General features: G+C 42.2%; 1 protein-coding gene across 3 annotated transcripts in view; it reads left to right on the plus strand.

Moving 5' to 3' along the window:
- The window catches only part of tmtc2a (transmembrane O-mannosyltransferase targeting cadherins 2a), a 50,206-nt gene that overhangs the window by 10,134 nt on the left and 23,466 nt on the right, over positions 1 to 16,606 (plus strand). For all 3 annotated transcript variants that reach the window (XR_001776200.2, XR_014086013.1, XM_008400628.3), the window contains exon 2: positions 13,163 to 13,778. Coding sequence is in view for 1 of the 3 variants with exons in the window: in XM_008400628.3 (XP_008398850.1) it covers positions 13,163 to 13,778 (616 nt within the window). In the remaining 2 variants the exon portion in view is untranslated. The remainder of the gene's footprint in view (positions 1 to 13,162; positions 13,779 to 16,606) is intronic.

Raw genomic sequence — 16,606 nt, forward strand, 5'->3', positions numbered from 1 at the left:
AGATTCCCATCTCTGCTGTATAGATCAGCTAATTTAGAGGTCACCGCAGAGTGTGACCGAACCGGCTGATCCACAACACTGTGTGCATTTCATCAAACGATAGTGATTTGCAGATGTACCCCCCCCAACCCCCCAATACCCCCAAGGCTGGCTCATTACCGCGAGACCACAGCCCGTCAATCCATTACTGAGGTGGCTGCCGATGCCAATTTAGCATCATCAGTACAAAAAACAAACCGCATCTGTATTACAGACAGAAAAGATGGAAAATCTCTCTCCCTCTCATATTTGTCTGAAACGAGAGCAAAGTGTTGAAATGATCTCTCCAGCAGGTTTGCTGGTGTGCAAGATCATCCAGATGCTTCTAGAAATTTATTTGGAGTTGGTGACGGTTGGTAAATGAGTGTCAGCTAGATCCAAACACCTTAACGTCAGTGGTTTCCAGTCGAGTCCCTCGGTTAACATAATTCGTCGGTCACATCAGAGAATGTTTTCTGAAATAACAAACCGATCTTTCTCGTTTTTGTTAAAACGAGCACATTTTCCAAAGCCTCGACATACCATCTGAGAGAGTATTTCTAGCTTTTGCATGTTTAAAGAAACAGTAACGTGGAAAGATGCGAGTTGACCAGTTTTGAGCTGCCATTGCATTGTTTCTTAATTTGAATTTAAAAAAAAAAACATTTTTGTGTGACAAGCAGAAATAAAACAAAGTTTAAGTATCAGCTGCTGTCACATATTTGAAATATTTCAGTACTTTGTGAAACACTTCAAGTTACAAGCATTGGAGGTGAAGAGTGTAAAATTTACAGGGTGAAAATTCAATACCCCGTATGCTAGGGCTGTGTAATATCAATTTTGCGATATATACCGATATTTTCTTTCCTAGAAAAAAAAAATCGATATTCATCCGCAAGTATCGTAATATCCAACTGTCACCTTGCTCACTCACTGCTTGCTTTGCCGGGAGAGTGATTAGGTCATCAGGCTTAGAGTGATTCCTTCAGATGTTAAGTGTCAAGGTTAAAAATGCATCAAACTATTCAGAGCAGGGTACTTGGTGCACTTTATTTACTTTACTAATGCATGTAAGCTACAGTTTGTACTGTTTCAATTAAAAGAAACATGTTTTCTCACCACTTCTTTGATTCATTTTGTCCAGCTGTCAACTAAGTCTGTGTCCATGTCCAACCAGAGCCAGGCATTGTGTAGTTGGTGCTTTTAATCAGTCACAAAATGTCACCAAAATCACTCTGTTGCTCTAAAATCTTTCAGAAAATTGCAAAAGTGTATTGAATTGTATAGTTTGCTGAATATCGCAATATATATTATATTGTGAGCAGAATATTGTGTATCGTATCGTATTGTGAGATTATTGTATCACTACAGCCCTACCGTATGCAGTCTGCTTCCAAATGGTTAAATGATTATTACCTGAATTGCTTCCAATGATGTCAGCCACTCTAAACACACTCCTTCAAGATTTTCTGGTAGAGGGCAGAGTTTATGGTCCCATAAAACAAGTTATATTTAAGCAATTTGTTCATAGTCTTACATTCATTAAGCTTTGGAATGGCTATTGACATTCAACAAAGCTTCACCAAAAAAAAAAAAGTGATTAATCGCAATTAATTGAAGAGAGACACTAACTTTTCTTCTCTTATTTGCCTTTCCATTCAAGTCATCTGAAAGCAGCATTTGCGTGCAGCATCTCCAACAGTCAGCTAAGTCATGGAGTTTTAACTTAAACTAAAACCAGACATCAGTCTTCAGATTCTGTTGAAAACTCTGCTCCTATCACCAGTTCGCTGGCAAACAAAACAAGCAAAAAAAAAAAGGATGTGGAACTCAATTCTCCATACAGATGTCAAGATGTTGCTCCATTACGTCATGTCTGTGTATTCTCCCAGTCCATCGCAAAGAGGGGGGTTGATTGTACTTTATGGGCCATTTTATGGTTTTATACTGAAGTCCCCTGATGCACTTCAACTAGTCTCTGTATTTTTGAATTCCTGCTGATAGTTTAATCACTATTCCACTGAATAGCTTTCTATTTTTATTCCACTGGTTGTTACCGGTTTATAGCATGTAATAAATTAAGTCTGTAGTCAGGTTCATAATAAAGTTTGCTATTTAGGTTCTTCTACAACTGAATGATGTTGATACACTTCCAAGTGGTGGTCAACATTCTCTCTGTCTAAAAGTTAAGGGTCAATTGGACAGGGGTTGGGCGAGTTCCATTAGTCTCAATGTTAAAGTTTCATGAAAGCAAATGGTTGTGTTGTAACAAGCCGTGTTCAACAGATCACAGATCAAAATCTTAAAAGATCCCAGATAATTGGCGCTGGTGTTTGAAAAGAAGACAGATTCAGTTTGAGTTGCCCTCCACGGCACCCCTCTTTAGCTGCCGCTTCTTTGCGGCTAATGCTGGAATGTGACAACTGGTCACGGCAAAGAAAAGAGGGCCTATTCTGGATTGGATACAGTTCCTTTGAGGACGTTAGCGTGGCTTTCTCAGGCATTACAAATGCTGCATATGAATCAGACCGCAGAAAAAACGCAGAAAAACGCAGAAAAGCATCGATACCCAAGAGTGTGGCATTCAGTCCGCAGATGTAGATTCTCTACATTCCCAAAATAGCTTCTTTTTTTTTTTTTTATTTAGCAGCACCGTCCGAGTTGTTTCAGTAGAACGAGAGATGCGGTTCTTGGTTTGTTTGGAAAGGACAAAAGTTTCAAGATTCTTTCTTCAGCAGAAAACATAGACTCCTTAATCGACATTGGATTTGCCTCTACCGAACTACGGACAGCATGATTTATGACTACTGTAGCTTAACTGCAGCCAAAGCAAGAATTGTGAAGGGAACACTGCAGTTCAGTATGTCACATTCCTTATGAAAAAGATTTTATTTTTCCTTTGGCAAAGCAAAAAGATCTCAGCTGGATGTCGTCATGATCCGCCATGCTTTTGACTATCGTTAGCGAAGGAGGTACGTGACACCCTGGAGACTCTTTGGTTGATGCTTTGCCTTGTCCAGGTGTTCCGTATTTTTAAATGTAAAAATATGGAAGCTGGAAATATGTCTGCCGCTTTTCGGGCTCCTACTTTGATTCTCGCGTGTGAGGACGGAGGGTAGTGGTGGGTTCACGGTGATGAGTTTGGGGACCTGGGGGAGCCCGTCTTTATAGGTCACTGTGCCAGCACCCACAGCTTTTTGGAAGTAGGCCAGTGGAAGCAGAAGGTGGAATTAATTAAAGGAGGGAAGAGGGGAGGGGTTGTACCTGGAGCTTGAGGACGTGACAGGTTGGATTGTGGTGAAATAGCAATGCCACTGAGAAATGCAGTGCTTTTCATTGCTACTGCATGAATATTCAGATTATCTAAGCTTAATTTCTGTGTGTTACATGATACATTTAGGTATTTTTAAATGTCTAACATCCTCAAATCTGTATGTATAACTTTTTCATCTGCTTTTTTTTTTTTAAGAAATGCCGTTGGTTTGACATTTTTAAAAAATGATCACAATGTAGATTATTTTTGCACATTACGGTGAAAACAAACCATAAATTAAACGATGCAACACTGACTGAATTCCATCAGAAGCAACACGTTTTTATCAGAACCTGGCTGCCATTTTAAATACATCCTCCTCCTATAAACAGCCACAATTCATTAATTTTGTCCCCGTCAATTTTCAATCGCGCGTCCCATTTATCACCGTGTCTGCAGGCGACTCTGGGAGGCCACCATAATTACACGTCTACAGTCAGACACCGTAATTAACTGTCAAGCCCGCGCTGGATGGAAAATTGAGAACTGATTGGTCTCTCATTTGTCTTTGGCGCAACACGCTGAAGGAGTGGGTGGATGGAGGGCGTAGAAGTCTGCCTCAGTTCACTGATAAGGCTTGGAAAGACAAAGATTGTGTAAGAAAAGAAAAAATGAAACTGCTTCTTGTCGAATTGTGAACATGACTTTTTAATTCAACCGTAAAACGTATCGGTTCTCAACTTTTAAACGTGACTGTGATTACTTATTTTACCTTCGTATTACATTCAACTTCTTTATAGAAGGTGAGCGATATTCTCAGCTTGCCTTAAGTGATTGTATAAACACTAAATTATCAGGACGTTTCATTCTCTTGAGATGCACACCAAGTCCTTTTAAGTCCACCGCCTGAGGTTCAGCAACCATTTGCTTTATTAGTAATTGATTTATAAGGCTGGAGATTCATCAACGCCTTTTATTGACAACATCACTCAGGAAATGCTGCGGCGGGCCACGCTTCCTGTTTTAACCTGGACGGCATTGTTGCCAGAACGCCTTAAAATTTGTGCGCTCAATTAAGTGGAAGCAATCAATCGGTTGCGCAAATGGCAATTATTCCGCTGATGAATAGAAGTGATGGTCGGATTCTCGTCAATTTAGCATGCACTCCCACTGCCACTAAAATGCGGCGCGTTCAAAGGAAATGATCAAGATATTGAGTTGAGTTGACGAAGGGTAACAGGAAATATAAATCCTTCCTGATATATGCCTTGATATATGGTTGCTTCGTAGGAAGCGTGCATCAGGAGGGACTTAACCTGAAAGCCTTTTAATGAAACCTCATAGTAACCCGTCTGTTACCATGGTGCCAGAATCTGCTCACACAAATTAATTGATGGAGTTAGGATGTTTGTTTTTTTATCCATCACTTCTACTTAGTGGCCTTTTGATCTACTAAATGTAAAAATTACCACCACAAACAGAGTTTAAAGTCAGAATTCTGCCATTTCTAAATTATTAATAAAGTCACATTTATGTTTGTTTGGACTGGAAACCTGTCCAGGCTTTACTCTGGCATAGCGAAGTTCTAACTGATTCACCCTTTTCTCCTGTGTGATTATTGGTAATAAATAGAATATTGTTTACCATTTTGCACATTCATACTTCTAGCTCTTCTGGGTGTCAGCAGTGGTTCTATTCCCTTTGTTACTGTGGTGAATGATATAAGAAATCCACTGTGAAAGCTTATTTTTCAGTACTGAAGCATGGGGCTTTATTCGGGCATCATGGGATGAGGTCATCATCATAGTTGAATGGGACCACAAAGTCAGAGTCAAGGTTATTTATTTCCCTTATTCGCATTATTAATTTTTAGATTGTGATCCAATTTTTTATTTTTTTTTATTTCGTGCTCTTTTATGGGCCACATATCTTTGCTTTCTCCTCTGTGTGAGTCTCGGTACCTGCTTGTTTGAAAATGCCAGGCTCTGGTCTAGCAATTTTGTTAATCAAATTCGCTCTGCCGCTCTTTTATGATCCGTCGTTTTGTATGGCTGTACTACTGAGGGCTTTTTCTTCATTCTAGTGTAAAATAGCTGCTCTCATGATTGCTCCACGTTTGAAATTCACCAGATCATCATCGAGAAATGTGCCAGAGGTCAGGAATGTTGTATTCATTCGTCTCAAACCGCGCTGGAGGACTCGCGCTCTTAGCCGTTAGCTGCTTACTTCTTTTGTCAATCAGGAAATGGTTTCATGAAAGCAGGTCTGCCACCTAACAAAAGAGACGCAGCGAACTTCCTGACATTTAGCTCGGACCGTTTCTCCTCCTTTGAAGGCGAGAGCCCCCGGAATGAAATGCGCGCCAAAGACTCTGATTCAGACAAATCAGGGACGTGGAGGAGGCTTTATCTCCATCAGCTGTGAGCTGACCTGTTGGGGCCTGATGGTGATGAAGCTGGAGCAGCTGGCCTTCAGTGATGAGGAGTTACTATTACAAAGTCTGTCAGTTTGATTGCAGCAATTATATACTGGAGTGAAGAGGATAATGTCTGTAATTATCCTAAATTGTTGATTGGGAAGTAGGTCTGGACTTTGACTGGGCCATAAGCTTTTTTCTAAGCTGTTAAATTGTAACTCGTGATCTGGTTTTCAAGTTGCTGTTCAGCTGGGAGGTGTGCCTGGATTTTATCTATTTAGGGGCATCAGAGTAAAAAGGACTAAATACAAATTCTGTACAATTGTATGCTACTTTGATTATTTACCACATCAAATCCCACTAAAAACGAATGATTTTCTTCTTTTTTTGGAACAAAATGTGAAAACGTTTTAGCAAGGCTTCGTAAGTGTAATTTAAAAGAAACATGCAACTTACATTGTTAAAATCTAGAAATACAGAAAAAGAAGCCCACATTTCTAGTTCAAGATTCCAGGCTCTTAAAAGCCTGGAAAATTTGGGAATTTTCAGACAGAGTTCTGTATTAGCTGCATCTGTTTTAAGTTTTAGAAAACATGTCCTTCAGCTTTTCTTTCCATCTTCGCCTCTCTTGCTTTTGGTTCGCCCACTGGAACCTGCTGAAGCTGCACAATGGGCCACTTTTCATCCCGAAAACACATAAATTTTTGAAATTTTGCAGAAGAAAACCATAAAAGGGAAGCGCACGGTTTAGAGCAGTAAATATGAAATCATTTTTACCCCATGTCTCATTCAGATGTTACAATACCAGATAATATATAGAAGCATAATAAAATATTTCCAGATTTTCCTCCCCCCCGTTTTGTCATGCCATAAGTCCCCGGCAATGTAGAAAATCTGTCCAACGGCAGTTTATCCTCATGCACACATTTCATACGATGGAAAGAGTTGTTCCGTCTGAGCGAGGCAGAAAATCTGCCAAGCTAATGCTCAGCTTCATCCTACACGCCACAAGAAAGGAGAGGGTAGACAAAGCTCGGCGTAAATCTTTCACAAGCAGGCAGCTGGCAGCGAGTCAGTTTTGTGAATGCGCTCGAGACATTTACGCATTTTCCTCCTCTCCCTCCACATCCCGCGCCGCCTTTGCGTGGGACCAAGTGTGGGAAAGTAGCGGTGCCACTTCTGGTCGGGGTATTGTTTCTGCCGGGGGTGGGAGGGTGTGTGATGGTAGCGTGTGATGTTTGAACACGCCCTTAATGATCACTTCCTGCTGCCAATATACAAACCAAACAGATACGAAAGAACTGATTGTAAAGAATTTTTTTTTTCTGAAAGTTTATTGTGCGCCGGGGTTACAATTGCTTCACGGGGCAAAGAAAACGGGCTTTGAGTGGGCAAGAAAAGCTTGGTTGCCAACGAGAGAACGGTGAGAACTGGAAATCATAACACTTGTGGTTCTGGTGTCTTCCTTCCACTGAACATCTCACGTCTCTACGTTGGCTGTCACTGCGCCGCGGCCGCGCTCTGGCAGGATCATCACCGCTGATAATCAGCCAGGGAATGAATCAGTTTGACCCAGCTGCGTAATGGCTTCATGCATAATTGTTCACCACTAAACTGTGATGGATGGAAGATACTCTTGGATGAGAGCTGGTACCTCAGCAGGAGCAGGAGCGATCGCTCAGCTGAAATTCAAAGGCTTTTTTTTTTTTATCCGTATGTGTGGTTTTATTAGAAAATGACATGTTTTGTTTTTTGTTTTTTTTTACCCTTGACATCCCTTCATGGTTGAAAAATTAGGAACAGTGTGATCACTTTCTCATCCATTCGGCTCCCCGTCCCCCCCGTTACGCCGATCTTGTCCTTCAGATCTGGAATCTGAATCCAGATAATCATGAAATCATTAATCCATATTCATCCAATGAGAAGGAAGTTAGGAACCTAAAAAGAACTTGACTTCTAAAGCAACTTGTTGTTCTTTAAATGAACAAAATGACCCCTGACACAGACAATGGATTACATTTTCGGCAAAGCTGAATCTCACTCTTCTGAGAAAACAGATCTCATCCATATAAAATGTTCCATTAACCTATAATAAGTGCAAAAGAATTGCCAACAACTCTTATTTAGTTTGATGCAACCCCAACTTCTGACTGTAATGTGTTGTAAATATTCCGAAAACCATTTCACAGTTTAAATTTTTTTGTTAATTCCTCCCTCCATCTGCCTGGATATAGGTTTTGTGTAGTTATGCACATTTCTGCAAAAAGCACCAGTAGTGAGTCTTTCCGATGGTGCGCCAGTATAACGCCGTCACTGTCTGAACCGAGCCGCCTGCTGCTGCGTTATGGCCATGCCTTTAATTGGAGCTCAGTTTGCTCATTAAGGAAATTGAGGTTAAATAGAGCTTGGCCAAATGGGGTCTGGTGCAAAAGGCTTTGGAGCGAGGCAGTTCCAATTTGGGTCGCGACAATGAAAGACAAAAAGGAGAGAAATGAACATTAAGGCACGATTTAGATAAATAAATGACATTTTTAAATGAGGCAGACGTGTCGGATTTGAAAAAAAATTAAAATACGAGGAAGGTGATTGTGGGAGGTAATAGAGGATAATGGGTGGGAAGTGAAAAGGAAGAGAGCTGATGATTGTCCAGGAGACAATGTTCTGGCCGGTGTCCATTAACAGTGCAGTTTTAGGATGATGAACTAATCCATCTCATTGTCGTCTTCGGGGAGCAGGAGGAGGAACTCTGCTACTAAACACCGTCACTCAGTCTGTCCTGATTATGTGAAGTGATGGACGTCTATTACAGGACCAGAGATTGTGTTTCCCCCTTCGTAGAAGTTGCAAAAATGTTGACGTTTATGACAACGGGGAGGAGAAAGGTCACTGTTGTGTTTTGCAAAGAGTGTTTTTAGCACTGACCTCTGAAGTCTTTAATCTCTGTGGGAGCTTTTATGTGAAAATGCCGCTTTGGACGTCAAAATCCAGAAGAGTGAGGAGTAGAAGATGGAGCAGGACTATGAAGAAAAAGGGAAAAAAAAAAAAACAGGTCTATGTTAATGTAACGAATTATAATGAAGGTAAAGGACAATGGAGCCAAAGTCCTAAAAGGCAGTGAACTGGTTATTTTACTGCATAAAAAGAGATTCAGTTGATAAAATAAAGATGCTTTTATATCAGAAATAATAAAACAGATCATCACTCTTTGGATCGGCTGATGTTGAGATTATTTTTATTCAACTATTATTGTTCCTTTAAATGCAGTTGTCCAGTTTTTGTTTGGAAATGCAACACGATTCGCATGCAAGAAGTTCCAATTTAAGCAAAATTGTTGTAGAAACTCTCTTCATTTTTGAACATGTCCTTTTAAACTGGCTCTATTTTTGTAATTTTTAGGGATTAAAAGAAAAAACAACTGCGTGAAAAGTTAAAAAAAAAAAATTCGCATTCAGTTTAAAAAGCCATCATACTCTCACTGAAATCCATTTAAAGAAAGAAGAAAAAAAAGCCAGCTATGTGGAGGCAGCCCTTGGCACATGAACATGTAAATCACTGGTTGTGAGATCACTGCCTGGGAGCCAGTGGAGTGCCTCATTTGCATACTGAAAAGACAAATACCCAAACACTTTAGACAGATTGGTTACTTCCCTGCTTGCAGCAGTGGACTGGTGAACAGCAACTGTATCAGAAATGGACCTAGAAAAATCTGCAAATATCCCCCATCTGTCCTTTTTAAACCTAAAGAAAAAAAAGTGGAGAATTTTACCTCCCCTATCTAAAAAAACAGAGAGAGAGAGAAAGAGAGGGCTGAAAAGACCAAACACGTCCTGTACTTTAGGGATTGTGAATGGAGTCCCCTGCAGCCCGCCTGCCCCACATACGGCGGCTGAATACAAAAGACCCCCTTCTGTAAGAGCAATCACTACAGGAGGCCTCTTTATCTGCCCCGCTGCAGCGACGTGCCACAATGAAGCCATCAGTGGACGCCGTGTCGTCGCGCACGCCCGTGCGCACAAAAGACGAATGCGTCGCATGTAACCATTTACTGCTTTAGTCTTTACGGGCACATGCACGAACCCGCTCCGAAAGCCTCTCAGCTAATGAGTTCTTTTCATCCTCCAGTGCCGGGCAGGAGCAGGGAGGGAGATGAGAGCTCGCTGTGCCGATTTGAATATTTAAATTATTTACTGGCACCCAACAGAAGGGAAGCAGCGTGACGGGTGAATCCCGGGTGTATTTTGGTTCGAAAGTGCGCCAAGTTATTGCCTTGAAAGGTCCAGGGCGGGCTGGATGTTTTGGTTTTGTTAGGAGACGCCAAAAAAACGTTCAAGACGTCGTCCAAAAACACAAATAAAACTTTCGCTGTTCTCGTATGCGTGGCCTTCCACTCTCACAGCGTTTTCCGCACTGTAAAACATTGTTTTTTCTTTATATAAATAATAGCTCACCGAGGAAAAGGAAGAGACTTTGTAAACTGTATGATGTAATGCTTGTCAGTTCTCTGGAATATCAGCAGCGGAACAGTTCCTCGGCAACAATCCTGGGAAGTAGGGCTCACGTGATTCCTGAGCTGTAGGCGAGCAGGGGAAAAAGAAAAAAGGCAAAAAAAAAAAAAATTGGAGGATTTAATTAAGCAATTATTTCTTTGGAACAGACTCTTCTCTAGCTGGTGTGGATCTTTATTTTATTTGTATTTCCTTTTTCTCACTTTCACATCAGTGTTTCATTTGTCTGCCTTTCCTGGCTGAGAGCTCAGTGTTGCCCCGTCCGATTTCTTTTCAGCACTCGGCTCTTATTTACAGTCTCCAGACAAAGGAAGTCCCTGACTGGCCCCCTTTTCTGGGCTGCTTTTCCATCTAGGGGTGTGACAGGCACAGACAAAGTAACCATCCAAAATGATAATCAAACCCTGGAGGGCAGTTTGATTGGTCAGTAAAACAAAATGTGTTGCCTGGTATAAAAAGAAAAATAAAATAAAAAAAGACACAAGAAAATCAACAATCGGGTTGCATTGTGCTGTTGCAAATTGTTCCTAATTGTACCTTATCTCCTCTTCCTGCTGTTTCTAATTGGCTTATCGGCAATCGCATCAAGAGCTCTGGTGCTCCTTTCACTGTTGCCCTACAATTTTGTGTATTTTATCCCTCGGATGGTGTTAAACTCCTAGAATTTGTAAGCTGCGTTATTGCTCTGAAAAACCATTCCTGCTCCAAGAACTTTTTTTTTTATTTTTTTTTATAGTTTATCACATTATGTTTAAATATATTATCTGACACCAAAAGGGAGTATTTCTTCATTTTTTTAAAGTGAAAAGTGGGCCATTTATTACAAAAAATTGTAAAAAAAAATTTACCTCATTGTGAAGCAGAGTGGTGGCAGCATTATTCTTGTGGGAAGACAGAATGGATGGAAGTAAATACTGAGGCAAGACAACATGTAACCTCAAAGTCCAGACCGAAATCCATCTGAAAGTCCATTTCGCATCTTTAAAATAGCTGTTCAAGGATGTTATTCATCCAATCTGATTGCGTTTAAGGTTAGAGCAAAGAGGATCGGGCACTGGTTTTAGTTGCTAGATGCGCAAAGTGACATGTAGCTTTGCACATCTAGCAAAGACAAAGTCTAAATACGACTGCGTTCAGATTTCTCTGTATATGCATCGTGCTGCTTGCATCGTACAGTGATGAATTACTTCGTTCATCTGTAAATCCCAATAAAATACACAGAGTTCTGTGGTTGTAATTTGAGCCAAGGATTGTGGGCAACTTTTGCAAGGCATGCATCCCCGGGGCAGCGGGGATTGATCGGTTCACAAGGTTTAAACAGAGAAGCCGGTCTGCGCTACAAATCCGTTTTTAGGCTGGAAACGAGCCTCCGACTGAGGTGGAGGACTTCGACAGGCGGTTGAGGGCGGTTTGGTCTGGCAGCAGGGAGAAGTTCCTCCAGTCCCGAGGTGCTCAGAGTTCATTCATTGGTCCCCCACATCAAAAATGAGACAGCTGGGGAAGTTTGGGCTTTTGGTAACGGTGCATTCCAAAGGCTCTAAAACGGGAGGTGTCTGGCAAGTCCCAGTGGGAGGAGGCACTGTGGCACACCCAGGACTCCAGGGAAAGATATGGAGCCAGAAGCTTGGGAATGTTTCAGAGTCCCACAGAAAGAGCCAGAGTGCCTGAACGGACAAAGTTCCCCCCCACCCCCAAAAAAAAAAATCACATCTTTAATGTTGGGACTCAATTATTGTAAAGTTATAAAAACCTCAATTTGGGTTCATTTAATTTTACGAGTCACTCCGCTTGTACTTCTACTCTGTATTTTTGTTCTCAGTTCTCAGGAAGCATTAGCCACTTCTTAAACAGTCTAAAACAAACTTCGTTTGGATAGATTCTTACTTTCAGTTACCTTAGCCAGCTCAATCGAGTGCAGAACGCGACTATAAACTGACTGCCCAAGACAAACAAACGCAGTTCTGCACAGGATTCGCCAAAACAGCTCGCAGCCTTCCCATTCATCACTTTTCACCCACCCACCTCCCCTCCCTCCAACCCCCCGGTGAGCCTCATTTGTCGTGCGCTGCGAGTGTACACAAATGTTCGGTAATGATCCGTTAATTACGAGGATCCCCCCCCCCAAAGCCTGTGGGTGTGAAACCACCTGTCCGTGTTCATGCTGGAACATGTGGGCACACTGTGGGAGCGCATTCTTTGATTAATTGCAAAATTTTGCAGCTGGTTTAAGACATGTAGCTTCCTAATTCCTCTTAGCCGCTATGGTGATCAGAAAGATGAAGCAAAAAAAAAAAGATGAACAAAAACTTACAAGAAGAAAACCCTCCACAGGGAACACAGAGCAGAGCATAAACCTCAGGAACCGGGCGGGAGAGAACCAGCAGGAGGAACGAGCAAGGAGTGAGAGCAGGGGGTGTGTTTAATACCACCAGGCTGATTAGAGGATGGGCTGCAGGTGTGAGGAGAGAGAGAGAGAGAGAAAAGGCACAGAAAGCACACAAACATGGGAACAATGAATATAACATTAACAAATAATAACTAGACATAAGGAACACAGTTAAAGTAGAGTAACTAAGAAAGGACTGATCTAATCAAACGATGAAACTATGGCAACCAAAGAACAGTAATCAAAACTAGAATCAAACCCATAGCAATCCATAACCTGACATATTCTACATTAAACCTACTGATTGCTATTTTTGATGACTCAAGAAGACATAATTTAGCACAAATGTTGAGCAAACAGAGATTTTAGTATCTGTTTTAGGGCGTTATACCTTTGTCCATATTTATTGCAGCTGCAAATATTTCTAATTAATCACATTTGTCTTCCCTACAAGGGAAAAATATTTTCAGCCACCTGACCAATGGTGCTGGCATCTCATGATGTAAACTTTAAGCAGATTGGAGGGGGTAATCATATCGAAAATTTCAGACCCGTTTAATGTTCTTTTTCTTTTGCTTCCTCAGTCGAGCCATCAAGACGAACCAGGACCTTCTGCCAGAGACGCCGTGGACCAACATCCTGTATGACGATTTCTGGGGGACGCTGCTCACCCACAGCGGCAGCCACAAGTCATTCCGCCCGCTCTGCACCCTCTCCTTCCGCCTCAACTACACCCTGCACGGCCTGCGACCCTGGGGCTACCACTTGCTGAACGTCGTGCTGCACGGCCTGGTCACGGCCCTGGTCACGGCGCTCAGCCACTCGCTGCTCGGCAGGGGCTTGTGGAGCCTCCTCGCCGGCCTCCTGTTTGCCTCTCACCCGGCGCACACCGAAGCGGTCGCCGGCGTGGTCGGCAGGGCGGACGTCGGCGCCGCTTTGTTTTTCCTGCTGTCTCTCCTCTGCTACGCGAGACACTGCGGATTACGGGGTGACAAATGGAGGGCTTTTCAGAGGAGGACGTGTGGCGGCGGCTCCGCTGCCAGATGCTGGGGCTGGATGCTGGGCAGCCTGTGGTGTGCAGCTGCCAGCATGTTGTGGAAGGAGCAGGGTGTGACTGTGCTGGCTGTGTCGGCCGTGTACGACCTCTTTGTGTTCCAGAAGCTGCGCGTTCGCCAGGCACTGCTGCTCCTGTTAGGGAAGGTAAATGAACTGTGGCTGCTTTTGTTTGTGGGATAATTGTGTGTTTGTGAAAATGAGAAGGGGTAATTAGGAAAGCCATTAACTGGCGCTGACCCACAGCTGGTGCTTGAACATCAGGCTTTTCCTTAACTTGGTCCTTATCGCGGTAACCCCTCACGTATAGACTCTTTTTCTTCGTTACCAAACAGACAAATCAAACAAATTATCTTTCACCAATTTGCTAAACCCACTAGCCTCTAAAAATGTACTTTCACATCTTCTTTTTTCCTGAAACCCCATTCATGTTCCTCACTTAATTAATGAAAGCAAAGCTTTCTATGTCCTCGGGGTGCTGCCACCAACCTCATTTTGCTGCACGAAAACAAACATTTAGACTCAGAAACATACATTTGTATCCGAGCCTCAGACTGCATACGCTTTTATGAAAACAGGAAGAGGAAGACGTCTTCTTGGATCGAGACGTTTTCTCGTATTAGGGTGACAAATGAATTACAGAGACAAACAACACCACATGCCTCTCAGGTGCTTTATTTGGCTCATTTGTCGGGTAAAGCCTTCCAAAAATACACAGTCGCGGCCCACGTGCTTTCTGCTGCAGGAGCGCTCTGCAGAGATTCATTCCCCTCCCTTCACAACTCAAGGAATTTGAGGAGCACATCCTTGACACAGTGACTCATCTGATAAGAGAAATGTGCGATTGAGCGTAAAGCCTTCACACGCAGCCACTCCTCATTTGATTAGGGAAAAAGTCTGTGTTGCCAACGAGTATGGCCCTCGTAAAACGAATAAAAAGCACGATAAAAAGTCCCCTTGGGTTTACAGAGCAAGGGCAGTCTGGCTATGGGAAAGCAAGACAATCCTTGTTTTAGTGTTTTCCTCTTTTGGATATCTCTATAACTAACCTCTATTTTCCAGGGATCATTTCGCAGCCTATCACAAACATCTTAAAATAAACCTCTTGCCTCAATGAGACTTTGCTGTACCTTGGCAGTGCTGATAACTCAGGGCCAAACTACGCACATTCATTCGCCTAGAGAGATCCCGCGGATCAAAAAGTTGTTTTAGTGTATTTTTATTTTCTGGGTTTGGCCCAAATGACTCTGCTGCTCCCCCCTTACTCTCTCACACACACACACACGCACGCACGCACGCACGCACGCACGCACGTACGCACCATCGCTACTCAACCTTAGCAAATACAGCACCTGTCTTTTGAATCGTACCGAGTCAGAGAGCTGCAAAACTACTTATGAGTAATGATGCATCCAAAGGAAAATGTGAAATAAAAATATCGCAAATTGGATCATAAAGTATGAGGCTCAGAAGCCCATCTTTTGTAATAAATTTTCCTTTTAGGGTCCAGTAAAAAGGATGCTCTGACACTTTGTGACCAACTTGGCAAATTTCAGCTGGTTAAACACCAACTGTGTAAGGCTGCAGGAAAAAATAAATAGAGAAGTGAGGGAAACAGTTGAAGACATGTGGGTAGCTTCACCACATCCTTGGCTACAAGATACATTTCTGACAAGGACAATTGTCATCTTAAATACTATCATCTTCAGATGCACGCTTTTCAGTTTCGGTCCAAGTTATGGACTTCGTGTGAAAGTTCTGCTAATCCGTTGCATTAAAAGTTGAAACAGGTCTGAACATTTTCTGATGCAACACCTGTCCTTCAAATCATTGTGAGCCACAGCTGTGGTGGAGCTCATGACCAGCAGAGGAAAATTTAAGACATTAAAATATAGCAAATTCAAGATGGAGAATTTAGCGCCATTGTGTGGGCCTTATATGCAGATTTCAACAGACTGACTGCCATCCACATAACCTTGTAGAAAAAAACAAACATAATGTGAAAGCTGGTATAAAAAAAAAGAATTCTTGAATAAATTTCATAAAGCTGTTTAATCAGGTTTGTGGTTTTTAAATGCGCTTTATGGCTAAAATCGACAGTTGCATTTGGACTGCCACCAACGAAGGTTTTTATATTTACATTCTATGTGGACATATTAGACATCTAAAAATAGATATATATTTCACAATTACCAACTTAGACGTATAAACAATTTAAGAACATGGAGCAACAAAGGCTCAATACAACAAAGCATGTAGGCTTAACAAAAGGGCAAAACTGGTCTGGTCTTGTTTACTCTCAAGTTGTAAAAAACGTGTTTAAATGAACCTGGTTTTATGTCCCTGTATCCAGCAAATAAAACAAAGACACAGCACCTAAAAAAACCCACCCAGAGCAATCAGGTAGGTCATAGGTCTCAACTTTAGAGCTCAGTTGTGGTTTCCCTGCTTGAACTGCATCCTGGGGGAGCTCCTCCCTGTTCAGATCTTCCTCATTTGGAAGCTAGATCTACATTTAACCAATATTCAACTAGCGAGCTTGAAATAGAGACATTTGAATGCAGGAGAGATTCTTTAAACACTGCAGGTTTCCCACTTCCTATCGAATGGGCACTCAAATAATTAACTTGTTTGGTTTGCAATGTAGTGAAACCTAGTTTTTTTATATTTTTGTCAAGCATGCATACCACCTACACTGCTGCGCCGCCCTGGGTGGTGAGCCACATCACCCATATCAAAAACCGTCACTGACAGCTCTTTTGAGAACATTTTTATCTATTCTCGTATATTTTAAGACCCAGTACAACTGGAAATAACCTCATCGTTTGGCCAGACACGGTTCTGTAGCTGTGAGCTGCATCCTTGTGCCAGCCTGTCGGATCTTCCAGCCCGACCCCCTGGTGTATCCGACACCACTGTGGGCACATCTGGCTCATTTATCACTCTGGCGGTGCCCTCCTCAACTGCCCGAGTCC

The sequence above is a fragment of the Poecilia reticulata genome, chromosome 23, assembly GCF_904066995.2.
Source record: "Poecilia reticulata chromosome 23, P_reticulata-male-v2, whole genome shotgun sequence".
NCBI lineage: Eukaryota > Metazoa > Chordata > Actinopteri > Cyprinodontiformes > Poeciliidae > Poecilia > Poecilia reticulata.